We start from the raw sequence: 19,253 nt of genomic DNA, 5'->3' as shown, positions 1-19,253 counted from the left end.
TTAAAGATTTTATTTATTTATTTATTTGACAGATAGAGACACAGTGAGAGAGGGAACACAAGCAGGGGGAGTGGGAGAGGGAGAAGCATGCTTTCCACTGAGCAGAGAGCCTGATGTGGGGCTCGATCCCAGGGCTCCAGGATCATGACCTGAGCTGAAGGCAGATGCTTAATCGACTGAGGCACCCAGGGGCCCCTATATTTTCATTTAGTAAACGTTTTATTGAGTGTCTGCTATATGCCAGGCATGATGCTAGGTACTTTCCTTACATTATCTTTGATTTTCACATATTCTTCATGTCAGTTGGGGGTTTTCCTGCTAGGGATGGAGGTACATATTCACAGTGACCTTTGGTTCTGAGTGCCTACTGTGTGCTGGATTTCTACTAAGTTCATTTTATACTACAGAATAGGAGGTTTTCTAATCATCTTGCCATGCTGCACAATGCTGTGTCTCTATGCTTTAAACAGGGTCCACCCAAGTGTGAAAGCTAGCCTTTGCTTCAGTTTACACATATATTATATTCACTTGAGGCATTTGTGCATGTGATAGATACTAACTGAAATGGAAGGAAGGATTTATTTGCAACATTACAAATAATTTTAAATCAACCCTAAATATCTCATACCACCTGGGATTTTTTTTTTCCATGTGGCCACTTCACCCCATAAAGAGAGACAATCTTTCATTGATTCTTTCTCAATTTGCCCTTATCTCTTAGGTTTCCACCTAAACCCCACCTTCACTTCTTGTATTATTATTGAGGTAAAACTGATATATAAGATTACATTTTAGATGTACAACATAATTTGACACCTGTATGCACTACAAAATGATTACAACCAAAAGTCCAGTTTCGGTAGTAATCATGAATCACCATTCCTTTGACCCACTGTACCTATTTTGCCCAACCCCTTCCCCTCTGGTAACCATCAGTCTGTTCTTTGTATCTGTGAGTTTGTTTTTATATTATTTTGTTTGTTTTTTCTTCAATTCACATATGAGCACAATCATAGGGTATTTGTCTTTCTCTGCCTGACTTTCTTCACTTAGAATATTGGCAAGGTCCATCCTTCTTATCACAAGTGGCAAGTTTTCATTCTTTATGGCTGGATAGTATTGCTCTGTGTATGTGTATCTGTGTGTACCACATACTCTATCCATTCGTCTACTGATAGACATTTAGATTGTTTCCATATTTTGGCTATTATAAATAATGTGGCAATGAAGATAGGGGTGTATGTATCATTTTGAATTAGTGATTTTGTATTCTTTTGATAAATACCCAAAAGTAGAACAGCCAGATAATATGATCAATTTCTTCTTAATTTTTTAAGAGATTTTATTTTATTTTAGAGAGAGAGTGGGGGGAGGGGTATGAGGAGAGGGAGAGAGAGAATCTCAAACTGACTCCATGCTGAGTATGGAGCCTGATGCAGGGCTCAGTCTCAAAACCGTGATATCCTAACCTGAGCTGAAACTAAGAGTTGGGCTTGCTCAACTGACTGAGCCATCCAGATGCCCCTATTCTTAATTTTTTGAGGAACCTTCATACTGTTTTCCTAGTGGCTGTGCCAGCTTACATTCCAGCATCCTATCTAACATTAGTTATTTCTCATCTTTTTGATAATAGCCATCAGGTGTGAGGTGGTATTTCATTGTGGTTTTGATTTGTATTTTCCTACTTACTAGTGGTTTTGAATATCTTTCATGTGCCTGTTGGCCATCTATATGTATTCTTTGGAAAAATGTCTTTTCACACTTTCTGGGCCCTCATTAAATTAGGTTGTTTGGTTTTTTTTATTGTTGAAGTGTAAGAGTTTTTCCTATATTTTGTCTATTAACCCCTTATCGGATATATGATTTGCAAATACCTTCTTCCATCGAATAGGTTGCCTTTTCATTTTGATGGTGGTTTCCTTTGCTGTGGAGAAGGTTTTTAGTTTGATGTAGTCCCATTGGTTTATTTTTGCTTTTGTTTTCCTTGCCATTGGAGTCAGATCCACAAACCTGTCACTAAGAACCCTATCAAGGAGCTACTGCCTATGTTTTCTTCTCATTTTTATCATTTCAGGTCTTAAATTCAAGTCTTTATTTTAATTTGTGTATGGTATAAGATAGTGGTCTAGTTTCTGTTCTTTTGCATATGGCTGTCGAGTTTTCCCCCAGCACCATTTTGAAGAGAATGTCCTTTCTCCATTGTATATTCCTGGTTCCTTTGTCATAAATTGTCTGTATATGTGCGGACTTATTTCTGGGCTCTCAATTCTATTCTGTTGAACTGTGTCTGTCTTTATGCCAATACCATACTGTTTTGATTACTATATAGCTTTGTAGTATAGTTTGAAATTTAGGAGCATGATACCTCCAGGTTTGTTCTTCTTAGGATTGCACTGGCTGTTTGGGATCTTTTGTGGTTCCATTCAAATTTCAGAATTATTCTCTTTCTATGAAAAATGCCTTTGGAAGTTTGATAGGGATTGCATTGAATCTGTAGATTCCTTTGGGTAGTATGGTCATTTTAGCAATATTAATTCTTCCAATCCATGAGCATGGGATAGCTTCCTTTTATTTGTGTTGTCTTCAACTTCTTCCGTCTCACAGTTTTCAGTGTACATGTTTTTCACCTCCTTAGTTACATTTATTCCTAGCTATTTTATTGTTACTGATACAATTATAAATGAGATTGCTTTCTTAATTTCTCTTTTTGATAGTTGATTATTATTATATGGAAATATAACAGATTTCTTATATTGATTTGGTATTCTACATCTTTAATGAATTCATTTATTGTAACAGCTGGTTTTTTTTTTTTGGTGGAAACTAACGGGTTTTATATATACTAGTATCATGTCATCTGCAGTTTTACTTCTTCCTTTCCTATTTGTATGCATTTTATTCCACTTTCTTACCTTATTGCTGTGGCTAGGACATCCAATTCTATGTTGAATAAAAGTGACAAGAGTGGGCATCCTTGTCTTGTTCCTGATCTAAGAGGAAAAACATTCAGTTTTTTCACCATTGAATATGATGTTAGCTGTGTGTTTGTCATATATAGCCTTTATTAGGTTGAGATATATTCCTTCTATACCCACTTTGTTGAGAGTTTTTATCATAAATGGATGTTGAATTTTGTCAGTGCTTTTTCTGCATCTACTGAGATGACCATATGATTTTTCCTTCATTTTATTAATGTGGTGTATCAGGTTGATTGATTTGCAGATGTTGAACCATCCTTATATCCCTGAAATAAGTCCTACTTGATTGTGCTTAATGATCCTTTTACTGTTTTGTTTAATTCAGTTTGCTAATATTTTGTTGAGGATTTTTACATCTGTGTTTCTCAAAGATACTGGCCTGTAATTTTCTTTCTATGCAGTGTCCCTGTCTGTTTTTGGTATCATTAATACTGGCCTTATAAAATGAGTTTGAAAATGTTCCTTCCTCTTCAATTTTTGGAAGAGTTTGAGAAGCATCGGTATTAAATACCCTTTGGATGTTTGGTTGAATTCACCAGTGAAACCATCTGGTCCTGGGCTTTTGTTTGTTGGGAGGTTTTTCATTACTGATTTAATCTCCTTACTAGAAACTGGTCTATTCAGATTTTCTGTTTCTTCATAATCAGACTTGGAAGGTTGTGTATTACTTGGAATTTATCCATTTTTTTTCTAGGTTGTCTAACTTGTTGGCATATAATTGTAGTAGTTTCTTATGATCCTTGTATTTCTGTGGTATCAGTTATAAATTCTTTTTCATTTCTGATTTTATTTACTTGAACCTGCTCTCTTTTCTTGGTTAGTGTAGCAAAAGGTTTATCAATTTTGTTTATCTTTTCAGATAATCAGCTCTTAGTTTTATTGATCTTTTCTATTGTCTTTTTAGTCTCTGTTTCACTTATTTCCACTGTGATCTTTATTATTTCCTTTAAGGTGTAAAGTTACTTGTTTGAGATTTTTCTTGTTTCTTGAGGTAGGCCTATATTACTATGAATTTTCCTCTTAGAGCTGCTTTTATACATCACATAGGTTTTTGGTATGTTGTATTTCTGTTTTCATTTGTCTCTAGATGTTTTTATTTTTTTCTTTTTTTTTTGGTGACTCATTGGTTGTTCAGTAGCATGTTTCATTTCTACATTTTTAGGTCTTTTTTCCACTTTTCTTTAATTGATTTCTAGTTTTCTGCCATCATGGTTGGAAAAGATAGATGATGTGATTTCAATCTTTTTGAATTTGAGACTTATTTTGTGCCATAACATGTGACCTATCCTGGAGACTATTTCATGTGCACTTGAAAAGAATGTGTGTTCTGCTGTGTGAATGGAATGTTATATATATTATCTCCCATCTGATCTGATGTGTTGTTTAAGGCTGATGTTTTCTTATTGGTTTTCGGTCCAGATGATCTATCCAAAGATGTAAATGGGGTGTTAAAGTTCCCTACCATTATTGTATTGCTGCCAATTTCTCCCTGTAGGCCTGTTAATATTTGCTTTATATATACTGGTGCTTCTGTGATAGTTGCATGTATATTTGTAAACGTTATATCTTCTAGCTGGATTGACTCCTTTATTATGTAATGCCCTTCTTTATTACAATCCTTATTACAATCCTTTATTATGATCTTGTTTTCATATCTGTTTGATCTGGTACGAGTATAGCTAGACCATCTTTCTTTTTTTTCCCATTTGCATGGAATATCTTTATCCCTTCACTTTTAGATGCTGTATCTTTACTTCTGAAGTGAGTCTCTTGTAGACAGCATAAAGTTGGGTCTGTTTTTTTTTTTTTTTTTAATCCGTTCACCCATTCTGTGCCTTTTGATTGAAGAATCTAGTCCACTTACATTTAAAGTGATTATTGGTAGGTATGTACTTACTGCCATTTTGTTACTTATTTTCTGGCACTTTTGGAAGAAACTACCAAAGAAACTACTTCCTTCCTTCCTCTCTTTCTCTTCCCTTGTGGTTTAATGGCTTTCTTTAGTGTTACATTTAGATTTATTTCTTATTTTGTGTATTTACTAAAGTTTTTTCCTTGTGGTTATCATGATGTTTATATGTAACATAGTATGTGTATAATGATTGGTTTTAAGTTGATAGGAAGTTAAAATTGAACACATTCCAAAACTTTTTAGTCCCCTCCCCACATTTCATATCTTTGATGTCACATTTTGTATTTTTTTTGGTTTTTTGCAATCCTTAAATAATTACTGTAGTCATAGTTAAATTTACTACTAATAGCTATTGATCTTATATTTGCTTTATAAATGATTAATCTACTATTTTTACTATATATTTACCTTTTCCAGTGAAATTTTTACTTTTGTAAATTTTCTTGTTATTTGATTAGTGCTACTTCTTTTTAGCTTAAAGAAGTCCCTTTAACATTTCTTGTAAGGCTGAACTAATGGTCATGAACTTGTTCAGTTTTTTCTTATCTGAAAACATCTTAATCTTCCCTTTAATTCCGAATGATGACATTGCTGGGTAGAGAATTCTTGTTGGACTTTTTTTTTTTTTTTAACTTCCAGCATTTAAATATGTCATACTACTCCCTTCTCACCTGAAAGATTCTTGTGAAAAATCTGCTGGTAGACTTATGGGGTTTCCTCTATAGGTAACAGGTTATTTTTCTCTTGCTGCTTTTAAAATTCTCTCTGTCTTTTAACTTTTACCATTTTAATTATAGTGTTTCTTGGTGTGGATGTCTTTGGGTTCTTCTTGTTGAAATTCTCTGGAGTTTCTAGACCGTGTTCTTTCATTTAGAGCATATTCCTCTCATTTTGCCTGATGCTCTGTGTTTATTTCTGTGAATTAAGAAAATCAGCTATCTCTCCCAGCCTTGAAGGAGTGGCCTTGTGTAAGAGATATCCCATAGAGCTTAGAAGTGCTCTGCCCCTGGCCAGCTGCACCAGGCCCTCAAGGGATGACCCCTGTGTGAACACTGCAAGGAGTGGCCTTGTGTAAGAGATATCCCATAGAGCTCAGAAGTGCTCTGCGCCTGGCCATCTGCACCAGGCCCTCAAGGGATGACCCCTGTGTGAACACTGCATTACTGCCTGCTTTGGTGGGGCCACAGCTCTGGCATGGGGATGGGTCAGGCCCTCAGTGGGGTATACTTTCTAGCACCAACAGCCTAGAGGAAGAGTTCCAAATTGTCACTGCCAGTACCAGTGTCAGCAAGTTAGGATGAGTTATCAAAAAATGGCACTTGCCAGTGTCTCCATCCCCCAGTAGAATCCCAACAAGCTTCTGGCTTTCTGGTGGACACTTCAAACTGGTGTTTTTACATTGGGTCTGGTGGTGATTGAATCTGTGCATGAGCCTTTTTGAGAGGGTATTCTCTGTTCCCTATATTTCTGGAACTAATCCCAGTTAGTTTTCAAAGCCAGGCATTTTGGGGGCTTATCTCACGTATGCAAGATGTAGGGGCTGAGGTGCCTAATGTGAAGCACAGACCCATTGCTTCTTAGGGAAAAGCTCCATATTTGTGAGATCCCTCTCAATTGTGGATCACTGTATCTGGGGTGGGTTTGTTTTGTTTTGTTTGTCTGGTTTTGGTGAGAACATGTCTCTGCCTCTCTCACCCATATTGATGCTATTCTTTTATCCTTTGTTATGGAGGTTCTGTTTATCAAGTTTTCAGCTCTTTTTCAGAGGAAATTATTCCATATATTGTACAAGTAATTTGTCGTGTCTGTGGGAGGAAGTGAGTTCAGGATCTTCCTACATCACCATCTTGAATCCCCCAACTTCACTTCTGACCTAGTTATGCATATTTTAGTCCTTATTCTCAAAATGAGCCCTGGACTTGCTTTTTCGTAACTGGAATGGTGTACATATATGTTCAGTGAAACAAGAAAGGCTTATTACTTTCAGAATCCACCCTCCTTATAATAAGGCAGTAGTGGTTGTAAACAACAGTTTTCCCCCTAATGCGAAATAGCACTGTATGGATTGGTATTATCCTCATCTTACAGGTGAGTAAAGAAGTTCAACAATTTAATTACCTGTTCAGGATTATTCACTTAGTAAATGACAAACAGAAATTTTAATCTAGGTCCATTTAAATCTAAATCCTGTCTACTTTCTACCAAACAAGACACGATTCAAAAAGGAAATGGGAAAAGATGCATTTTAAGATACTCAGAGACTGAAAACAGGAAAATTGCTTTGAAAATTCATAGCATCTGAATCCATTTGGAATGGATTTGTCATTGTAGCTCAAAGGTGCTATTTAAGAATGTAGGGAAACATAAGCGAAAAGTTTTAGTAATTTGAAAATTCTGCCTGATAGCACATAAATGGGACAGTTATTATGGTTAGTTACATTATATCTTTAAAAATTCACTTATACATTTACTTGTACCAGATAGATATTTATTAATCCTCTCTACCTTTTTCATCCTATTCCTTTTAAAAATAGTTTTTTTCTAATACGTGCTGTTTCTATTACAGAGACAATTAAAGGCGGATGCTAAAAAAGCTATTGGAAGGCTTCAACTACGTACACTGAAACAAGGAGACAAGGTACATATTTGACTTAAATGCTGTTTGTTTTCAAGCAATGCTACCAAGTTATTGTTAAAACTAAATGTTCTTTCAAAGTATGCTTTTCATGGAATTTATAAATCTTACTGACTTTTAAAAATCTTTTTGATGCTGGAGGTAGGTAGCCTGAATAATAGCCTTGTTGGCCCCCATAGATATCTAGGTTTTAATCCCTGGAACCTGTAAATATTACCTTATATGGCAGAAACCTGACTTTGCAGATGAAATTAAGTTAAGGATCTTGAGATGGGGAGATTATCCTGGATTATCCAGGTGGGTTCTAAATGTAATCACATTTGATTGTTGTTATAAGAAGGAGGAAAAGGGAGAATTGACTCCATTGCAATAGAATATTTGGCAATGGAAGTAAGAGGTTATAGTGATGCAAGAAAGGGGCCATGAACCAAGGAATACAGACAGCCTTTAGAAGCTAGAAAAGACAAGGAAATGGATTCTCCCATGAAGCTTCCAGAAGGAATATAGCACTGCCAACACACTGACTCTTAGACTTCTGATTTCCAGAACAACAACAAAAAAATACACTTGTGTTATTTTAAGCCACAAAGTTATGGTCATTTTTTACCACAAAAACAGGAAACTAAACAATGCCAGCTAACAGTTGCACTTTATTTGAACATCCATTTTTAGATTACAGCAGTTAAGAACTACCTTTGGTGTGTAAACCAGGTATCAGAAAACAGCTATAGAATGTATTGAATTAAAAATTACCATTTATAATAGCACCTGAACCATTCTGTACTTAGGTATAAATCTTGCAAAATATGAACACAATCTGTGTGCTGAAAACTGGAAAACACCAATGAAAGAAATCAAAGAAGACCCAAATAAATGGAGAGATATGCCATGTTCATGGGTCAGAAGACTCACTGTTGTCAATATGTCAGACCCCCCAACTAGCCCATCGATTCAATGCAGTTCCAATTAAAATTTTAGCGGGATCTTTTTTATTTATTGACAGGTTGATGCTAAGTTTATATGGAAAAACAAAAGAACTAGAGTAACCAAAACAATTTTTTTAATGAAGAACAAATTTGGATGACTCATATTGCCTAATTTGCAGCATTATTTTAAAGATATAGTAGTCAATATAGTGTAGTATTGGAGAAGGGATAGACCTTTAGATGAATGGAACAGAAGAGAGTCTAGGTACAGACCCACACATATACGGTCAATTGATTTTTAACAAAGGTACACAGGCAATTAAGTGGAAGAAGTATAGTCAATTATTGGCTATCCATGTGCGATGATTGGCTATCCTTATGCCAAAAACATGAACCTCAATCCATACTTCATACCGTCTGTAAAATTTAGGTCAAAATATGTCACAGACCTAAATATAAAACCTAGAACTATGAAATTCTTAGAAGAAAGCTGTGGATAGAAATATCTTCAAGACGTGGGTTAGGCACAGATTACTTAGATATGACAGCAAAAACAAGCCCATTGAAGAAAGCAACAGAAATCTGACTTTGTCAAAATTAAGAACTTTTATTTTTTTAACATGGTTAAGAGAATGAAAAGACAAGCCACAGACTGGGTGAAAATATTTGCAAATCACATACCTGACAAGGGACTATATCTAGACTATATAAAGAACTCTCAAACTCAGTAGTAAGAAGACAAACAGCGTAGGGAAAAGGGGGTGAAACAGGCATTTACCGAAGAAAATAGATGGATAGCAAATACGCACATAAAAAAGATGCTCAATATCATTGGTCATTAGCGAAGTACAAATTAAAACCACAGTGAGATGCCACAGCACTTTCATCAAAATGGCTTAAACCAGTACAACTGACAATATCCAAGAGCTGGCCAGATGTGGAACAACTGGAACTGTTATGCATTTTGCTGGTGAGAATGCAATGTATAGCCAGTTTCGAAAACAATTTGGCAGTTCTTTATAAAGCCAAAAATAACACTTTCCAAGGAACCCAGAAATCTCAACTACTAGTATTTAACCTAGAAGGAAAAAAAAAACATGTTCACATAAAAACCTGTACATAATTGTTCATGGAAGCTTTACTCATAATCACCAAAAATGGAAAGAACCCAAATGTTCTTCTAATGGTGAGTGGATGAATGAACTGTAGCACATCCACATCATAGAATACCATTTAGCAATACAAAAGGGTGTGTGGAGACCCTCATGATACGCTTAATATCTGAGATGAGTATTAAATGTATTGTGTTAAGTGAAAGGAGCCAAACTCATAAGGCAATATAATACACGATTCCATTTATATGACATTTGAGAAAAGCAAAAACTATAGGATCTGAAAATAGCTTAGTGGTTGCCAGAGGATGGGAATGGGAGTAGAGGTTAACTACAAAGGAGTATAGAGGAATTCGTTGGGGTCACAGAACTATCCTATATCTTAATTGCAGTGAGGATTGAATAACTGCATATTTGTTCACACCTGTAAAACTGCATATTAAAAACAGTGAATTTCACCACATGTGAATTATGCCTTAATTTTTTCTTAAATGGGAAAACATGGCTATAGAACTTGTACAAATGGCATTTTAAATAAATGCTACCTATTCCTCTTTGTATTGTCCCTCTTTTGGTTGACTTTATTCTCTTACCTTTTTAAGTCTAAATGATCTTCAAATTTTAGTTGTAAAGAGTGTTACCAATTGTGGTCACAATGTTTTCCATTAGCGCCTCAGACCTTATTCATATTATTTCTGAAAGTTTGTACACTTCGACCACCTACTTCCTATTTCCCCCATCCTCCAGCTTCTGGCAACCACTTTTCTACTCTTTGTTTCCAGAAGTTTGAACTTTTTTTAGATTACAGTTAAGTTTAAGTAATTCTACATTGCTTATTGAAAGAATCTATGCAATTTAAGTGCATATATATCCTGATCTTGCTTTGTAGTTTAATGTATCTTTTCTTATCCATCAGAGTAACAATAACTATTTGCTCATAGGAAATTGGCCCTGATGGAGATAGTTGTGCTGTGTGTATTGAACTATATAAACCAAATGATTTGGTGCGCATCTTAACTTGCAAGTAAGTTTGATTTTCTTTTATATCATCAATAAGAATATCTAGTTTATTGAAATGATTGGAATGAAGGAAACTACTTTGAATGTTTCCAAATTGATGTAAAGAAAGTGTTCATTTTCATTTAAATAAAAGTGAATGCTTTATATATTAACATCATTGAAATTGGTATAAGGCTAATTATATAGCGTTCCCATAATCTGGTACAATTTGGAAACTATTTCCATATAAAACTAAGAACCTAGCTAGCACCGTAATTTATACACACACACACACACACACACACACATAACTGTATTATTTAATTTAAAATCATTTTAACAATCCTAATGAGGGAAAAAAGTAAAATCAACTTAGGGAGCACCTATTTAGAAGTCTTCATTCTTTAGTTTTCGCTTATCCTTCTCCTGAAGTTGTTAACACTCTTGGTTTTAGCTATTAAATAGTGGTGTTCTTAGAACTTATCACATGACCTAAAGTATCAGCATTATCTTGTACTCTGTACTATATTGTACTATATGAGAATGACTAACTGTGCTATTTTTGGAGTTGGGGGATGACAAGATAATAAAGATCTGAAATACTGAACAAAGTCTTAGGTTGGGTAACAGCCATTTTTGAAGTAGTAAGTATTGAAAATAGGTTTTTTTTTTTTTAAGCTAACATAATGAAGCTTTTATATTTTAAAAGTACCGTGTCATGTAACTTCCAGATTTTGTTTCTATGGCTCCTTTGTAGTGTTTATGCTGTAATGGTGTGTTTAAAAGAAAAAAAGACATCTATTAAAATATGAAACAAAAATATAGGGTAACCTGTTAGTATATTAAGCCAAGTGTTGTTGCTATTTCACAAATGATAACCAAATTATGTGTTTTTTTCTTTCATTAGCCATATTTTCCATAAGACATGTGTTGACCCATGGCTGTTAGAACACAGGACTTGCCCCATGTGCAAATGTGACATACTCAAAGCTCTGGGAATTGAGGTAAACATTGCTGAACTATTTATATGAAGGAACTTAAGTTATTTATGTACCTGGGCCTTCAAGAGAGTAACATCCTTAGTTCTTAGCGTAATATGCTAGTCTTGTGATTTATATCAAAAATTGGACCTATTTACATCATAATGACAGTAAGGTGCCATGTTGGACTACCTCCATTTTCCTTCTTCTTTCCTCTTATTATTTGGTCAGAATTTTAAGTGATGACCATAGAAACTACCAACTGGTTTATGGTAGATCTTGCATTTTTGGTCTTACTATTGCACAGCAACCAAACTTGTAGTTAGATGAGCATCTGTATTTTGAAAAAGTATAATAAATATTAAATTATAATTGTATTTCATAAATGAAATAAAACTTGCCTATTTTACAATACACCAACAACAGAAAGTCAAGCTCAATAAAATCCTCCTGATTTCAGGAGATACAGAGGGGATACTGATTCCCAAATCCCTTAGGGGACAGCATGAGATGTTGTTTTTAAATAAATGTTTTATTTATGAATAATTTTAGATTTACAGAAAAGTTGCAAAGACAATACAGAGAATTCCCTCATACCCCTCACCTAGTTTTTACTATTGTTAATATTTTGCATTACTGTGATATGTTTGTCAAAAGTAAGAAACTGACATTTGGTCATTACTATTAACTAAACTTCAGACTTCATTTGAATTTTGCCGGAAACTGCCTTTCGAAAACTGCTGGAGGTGAACTTGATTCAGGGTAGAGGTTTTTTTGTATTTTTGGTTTGTGTTTAGTGCCTATCCTATAGCAGGCATTGTATTGTGAAGCACTGGGATCACCCAGATGAACGTCAGATGTGAAAGCAATCTGCCTATAATATTTTCCACCCTATTTTTGACCCAGTTACTCCAACTGCTCTGGCTGGGACCAGCAAGCGATTTGTGTGATCGTCAAAAGGGATTATAGGTTTAAAAGGTTAAGAAGCATTGCCGTAATAAGTTACCTATGAAGAAACTTTGTAATGACATGTCAGGGGGAAACGTGTACTCTGAGAGTCTTTTAATTTGTTCCGATGCTTTCCAAAGGTGGATGTTGAAGATGGATCGGTGTCTTTACAAGTCCCCGTTTCCAATGAAACATCAAATAGTGCATCTCCTCATGAAGAGGATAATCGCAGTGAGACTGCATCTTCTGGCTATGCTTCTGTTCAGGGAGCAGATGAACCGCCTTTAGAAGAACATGTGCAGTCCGCAAGTAAGCACCATGCTGAGGGGCAGTGAGTGCCCCACAAATGATCCATTGTGAAGCATACGCCTGGCAGAGTGCTCCTGCTTTTTGTTTCTTCCTTTCATTCTTTAAATGAAAGTAAAAAACATTCAGGTTTTTTCTAGTGACAATGATGCAGTGCAGGACACATCCCTACCTTAACTTAATATGCACATATTCAAGTGCATGTGAAATAGATGAAATGTATCAGGAGTGGGCATTATTCACAGACTAAAAAGATTTTTTTATAGGATAGCTTCTCTCTGATGCATTTAGTATTGGTTATTAACTTACAGAGGCTGAGAAGGAACTTTAAACTTTAGAAGCCATTGTTTATTGTAGAGCAATCAGAAACTAAGATAAATGAGTCCTGAAATGATAAAAAAGAATTCAGTTTACAAAAGCTTGATTTATACACAACTTCTTAGGAACCCATTTTTGCACAGATCAGAAACTGCGTAAGAATATGTGCTGCCACCTGTTGATTATTTACCGTGAGGTGAACAAACTGTGGAAACTAAAATTGAACATATTATTTTCAAACTTCATGTGAATCGGTGTTGTAACTTAGTAATGTTGTACCAGTGGAGAAATTTCAGGGAATTTTATTACTTTTTTTCCTTATGAAGAGAAAACCCTCATACAGAAATTAGTTTCCTTTTCTTCAACTCCCACATTTTTCATGGTTTTTGTTGATTTGATGGTTTTCTCAATACTCATCTTGAAGTAACCTAATCCTAGCATAGATGTAGAAGAAAGCTAAATGTTAAGATGACTGGTGAGAGTTTCAGCTTCCTATTAATATAAACCTTTATCCTCAGTAGACTTAGCAATACAATACACATCATTGCTGAAGATGTCATGGGGAATACTGTCATGCAAATGTATACTTCGTATTTCTTGTAATCTAATCTTCATACATTTCCTGGAGTACAAAGTACTCATGAGAATCTTAATAATCTGTGGATTATTCTACCTACAATAGAGAATCATTGTTTGTTTGCCCAGGTGATTTTTTTGTTTCCATAACTGTATGGTAATAGAATTCAGTGATGATAAAGGAGAGCATACAGGATAATTCAGTTTATGGCTAGGTTTGTTTTTTTTTAAAGTTCCAATCTACTTTTTTTATGTGTTCTGTTCTTCTTATGAGGCAGGGTGGTATACAGAACAGTTTTTGCAGAGAATTTGACAAGCAAATGAAATGATAATCCACAGTCCTCCCCCTATATTCTTTATCTGGATGAATAACATCCACATTTCTCCCCCATATTCTTTATCTGGATGTAGTAACACCCATTCAGGTCCCTCAAACCAGAAACTAGGGAGATCTTAGTTTTTTCCCTCTCTTTCTTATTGATTCAGTATCCCTTTTCTTTAATCCATCCCCTAATTCCCAACTTTAGTTCCACAGTCATAGTTTGAGCCACTGTTTTCTCTCTGCTCATTCCTTCCACTCTTCTTCCCCCTCCCAAGAAACTGTGGAAGACTGTTTCTTGGGGGGGGGTGGTCTAATTCCTGTTCCCCCTTTAAAACTTACCCTCCTTTGAAAAGCCTCTCTTGACTCACTTGTGCAGCCCTACTGTTGGCTTCCACAGACCTTCTATCATTGCATTTATTGTACTGAATTGTATTAAAACTTCTAAATGTTCCTTTGGATAAAAACAGTGTCTTATTAGTCACTATTGTATATCCAGCACTGAGAACAGCCCACCACATAGGAATTCTCAAATAAATGTTGAATGAATTACCATATAGAGTAGACTTTAATTTTATCTATGATTATGTATTACTAGTTTGGATATCTTGCTTATTAGCTATTGATTATTGCGGTGATAGTTGTTTTAAATAACTTTGGAAACAGAGCTGATTAGTTAGTGTCTGTTTGTCCCAACATTGCAGTAAGTTCTGTTAGAGCACTGGTTTTAAAACTTAGGTGTGCATCAAGTCACCTGGAGGGCTTATTAAAACAGATGGGCTGTCAGGACCTGATGGATTCCCTGGGGAATTCTACCAAACTTTCAAAGAAGAAATAATACCTATTCTCCTGAAGCTGTTTCAAAATATTGAAGCAGAAGGAAAACTTCCAGACTCTTTCTATGAAGCCAGCATTACCCTGATCCCCACACCAGGCAAAGACCATACCGAAAAGGAGAATTTCAGACCAATATCACTGATGAATATGGATGCTAAGATTCTAAACAAGATCCTAGCAAACAGGATCCAACAGCACATTAAAAAGATTATCCACCATGACCAGGTGGGATTCATCCCTGGGCTACAAGGATGGTTCAACATTTGCAAATCAGTCAATGTGATAGAACAAATCAATAAGAGAAGAGAGAAGAACCACATGGTCCTCTCAATTGATGCAGAAAAAGCATTTGACAAAATCCAGCATCCGTTCCTGATTAAAACGCTTCAAAGTATAGGGATAGAGGGAACATTCCTGAACTTCATAAAATCTATCTATGAAAGACCCACAGCAAATATCATCCTCAATGGGAAAAAGCTTGCAGCCTTCCCGTTGAGATCAGGAACACGACAAGGATGCCCACTCTCACCACTCTTGTTCAACATAGTATTAGAAGTCCTAGCAACAGCAATCAGACAACAAAGAGAAATAAAAGGTATCCAAATTGGCAATGAAGAAGTCAAACTCTCTCTCTTTGCAGATGACATGATTCTTTATATGGAAAACCCAAAAGACTCCACCCCCAAACTACTAGAACTCATACGGCAATTCAGCAACGTGGCAGGATACAAAGTCAACGTACAGAAATCAGTGGCTTTCTTTTACACTAACAATGCAAATACAGAAAGGGAAATTAGAGAATCGATTCCATTTACTATAGCACCAAGAACCATAAGATACCTGGGAATACACCTAACCAAAGAGGTAAAGGAACTGTACTCGAGGAACTACAGAACACTCATGAAAGAAATTGAAGAAGACACAAAAAGATGGAAGACCATTCCATGCTCTTGGATCGGAAGAATAAACATTGTTAAAATGTCTATACTGCCTAGGGCAATCTATACTTTTAATGCCATTCCGATCAAAATTCCATCAGTATTTTTCAAAGAGCTGGAGCAAATAATCCAGAAATTTGTATGGAACCAGAGGAGACCCCGAATCGCTAAGGAAATGTTGAAAAACAAAAATAAAACTGGGGGCATCACGTTACCTGATTTCAAGCTTTACTACAAAGCCGTGATCACCAAGACAGCATGGTACTGGCATAAAAACAGACACCTACACCAGTGGAACAGAGTAGAGAGCCCAGATATGGACCCTCAACTCTATGGTCAATTAATCTTCGACAAAACAGGAAAAATATACAGTGGAAAAAAGACAGTCTCTTCAATACATGGTGCTGGTAAAACTGGACAGCTATATGCAGAAGAATGAAACTCGACCATTCTCTTACACCGTACACAAAGATAAACTCAAAATGGATAAAAGATCTCAATGTGAGACAGGAATCCATCAGAATCCTAGAGGAGAACATAGGCAGTAACCTCTTTGATAGCAGCCACAGCAACTTCTTTCAAGATATGTCTCCAAAGGCAAAGGAGACAAAAGCGAAGATGAACTTTTGGGACTTCATCAAGATCAAAAGCTTCTGCACAATAAAGGAAACAGTCAACAAAACAAAGACAGACAAAAACAAATCCACGGAATGGGAGAAGATATTTGCAAATGACAGTACAGACAAAAGGTTGATATTCAGGATCTATAAAGAACTCCTGAAACTCAACATACACAAAACAGACAATCATATCAAAAAATGGGCAGAAGATATGAACAGACACTTCTCCAATGAAGACATACAAATGGCTATCAGACACATGAAAAAATGTTCATCATCACTAGCCATCAGGGAGATTCAAATTAAAACCACATTGAGATACCACCGTACACCAGTTAGAATGGCCAAAATGAGCAAGACAGGAAACAACATGTGTTGGAGAGGATGTGGAGAAAGGGGTACCCTCTTACACTGTTGGTGGGAATGCAAGTTGGTGCAGCCACTTTGGAGAACAATGTGGAGATTCCTCAAGAAATTAAAAATAGAGCTTCCCTATGACCCTGCAATTGCACTACTGGGTATTTACCCCAAAGATACAGATGTAGTGAAAAGAAGGGCCATCTGTACCCCAATGTTTATAGAAGCAATGGCCACGGTCGCCAAACTGTGGAAAGAACCAAGATGCCCTTCAACGGACAAATGGATAAGGAAGATGTGGTCCATATACACTATGGAGTATTATGCCTCCATCAGAAAGGATGAATACCCAACTTTTGTAGCAACATGGACAGGACTGGAAGAGATTATGCTGAGTGAAATAAGTCAAGCAGAGAGAGTCAATTATCATATGGTTTCACTTATTTGTGGAGCATAACAAATAGCATGGAGGACAAGGGGAGATGGAGAGGAGAAGGGAGTTGAGGGAAATTGGAAGGGGAGGTGAACCATGAGAGACTATGGACTCTGAAAAACAATGTGAGGGTTTTGAAGGGGAAGGGGCTGGGAGGTTGGGGGATCCAGGTGGTGGGTATTGGAGAGGGCACGGATTGCATGGAGCACTGGATGTGGTGCAAAAATAATGAATACTGTTATGCTGAAAAGAAAAATTTATAAATAAAATGCTCGATGCATTTAAAAAAAAAAAAACAGATGGGCTGCCACCTCTTTGTGACTCAGGAGGTTCGGAGTAGGGCCTGAGAATTTTTGTTTCTAATAAGTTCCTAGGTGATACTGATGCTGTGGGTCCAGGGACCACACTTTGAGAACCACTAAATTAAGGGCCCTAGTTCTTAACCTTAGCTGCACATTAAAATCACTCAAGAGAAACTTTAAACATTACTGATGCCTGGGCCCTTCCCCAGAATGGTTAAATCAGATCCATGAGGGGTGGGGCCCAAGTTTTTTTTTTTTTATATAATTTCAGGCTGATTAAAAATTTCAAAAATAGTATACATAATGCCCATATATCCTTCACTGAACTTCTGCAAATGTTAACATATTATATAATCATATACAATTATTAAAACCAGGAAATTAACTGATAAAATGTTATTAACCAAATGTCAGATCTTCAGATTTCACCAATTGACCCACTAATGTCCTTTTTTCTGTCCCAGGATCCCACATTGCATTTCCCTTTTACTCTTCCATCCCCCCCCCCGATTTATTGAGATATATTTGACATAAAATTGTGTAGTTTAAGGTGTACAACATGATTTGATACACCTATATTTGCAAAATGATTACCACAGTAAGGTTAGTTAACAAATTCACCACATAATTACAAATTTTTGTGTGTATGTAGTGGAATATTTAAGATCTACTTTCTTAGAAACCTTTTTTTAAAGATTTTATGTACTTGACAGAGAGAGACACAGCGAGAAAGGGAACACAAGCAGGGGGAGCAGCCTGGAGTGGGAGAAGCAGACTTCCTGCTGAGCAGGGAGCACAATGTGGGCTCGGTCCCAGGACCCTGGGAACATGACCTCTGCTGAAGGCAGTTGCTTAACAACTGAGCCACTCAGGCACCCCCTTAGCAACTTTTAAGTATATACAAAATTCCACTACTATGTATTTACCCAAAGAAAGTGAAAATAGTAATTCAAAAAGATATATGCACCCTTATGTTTTATTGAAGCATTATTTTCAATAGCCAAGATATGGAAGCAACCTAAATATCCATCAGTAGACAAAAGGATAAGGAAGATGTGGTCTATATAATACAATGGAATATTACACAGCTATAAAAAGGGATGAGATCATGCAATTTGCAACAACATGAATGGGCCTAGAAGTTATCATGCTAAGTGAAAGCAGTCAGACTGAAAAAGACAAATACCATATTATTTCACTCATGTGGAATCTAAAAAAAAGGGGGGAATAAATAAACAAAAAGCATAATCAGGTCTATAAATACAGAAAACTAAGTGATGGTTGCCAGAGGGGAGAGAGATGGCTAAAATGGGGGAAGGGGAGGGGGAATTATAGGCTTCCAGTTATGGAATGAGTAAGTCATGGGAGTAAAGGCACAACAAAAGGACATAGTCAATGATGTTGTAATAACACATTAAAAAGGTAAGTATAGCAAAATGTATAAACTTTAAGAAGTCTATAATACAGTATTGTTAACTATAGTCACCATGCTATACATTAGATCTCCAGAACTTAATGATCTTATAACCGAGAGTTAATGCCCTTTGATCAACATTTCCCCATCCCCTCTACCTCTAGCCCCCAACAACCACCATTCTACTCTCTGCTTCTGAATTTGGCTTTTTTTAAAGACTCCACAGATAAGTGAGATTATGTAGTATTTGTCTTTTTTCTGTCTTATTTCATGTAGCACAAATGCTCTCCATGTCATTACAAATTGCAAGATTTCCTTCCTTCTCATAGCTGAATAATATTCC

General features: G+C 36.1%; 1 protein-coding gene across 3 annotated transcripts in view; it reads left to right on the top strand.

The window, feature by feature from the left end:
• Positions 1–19,253, top strand: part of LOC111161299 (ring finger protein 128, E3 ubiquitin protein ligase) — a 100,571-nt gene that overhangs the window by 75,989 nt on the left and 5,329 nt on the right. For all 3 annotated transcript variants that reach the window (XM_022524881.1, XM_022524883.1, XM_022524882.1), the window contains exons 3-6: positions 7,457–7,528; positions 10,505–10,587; positions 11,470–11,566; positions 12,631–12,799. In XM_022524881.1, coding sequence (XP_022380589.1) covers positions 7,457–7,528; positions 10,505–10,587; positions 11,470–11,566; positions 12,631–12,799 — 421 coding nt within the window. The remainder of the gene's footprint in view (positions 1–7,456; positions 7,529–10,504; positions 10,588–11,469; positions 11,567–12,630; positions 12,800–19,253) is intronic.

The sequence above is a fragment of the Enhydra lutris genome, unplaced genomic scaffold (genome assembly GCF_002288905.1).
Source record: "Enhydra lutris kenyoni isolate GAN:26980312 unplaced genomic scaffold, ASM228890v2 scaffoldscaffold83, whole genome shotgun sequence".
Lineage (NCBI taxonomy): Eukaryota > Metazoa > Chordata > Mammalia > Carnivora > Mustelidae > Enhydra > Enhydra lutris.
Note: the sequence above shows the minus strand (reverse complement) of the source record. Positions and strands in the feature narration are given on the sequence as shown.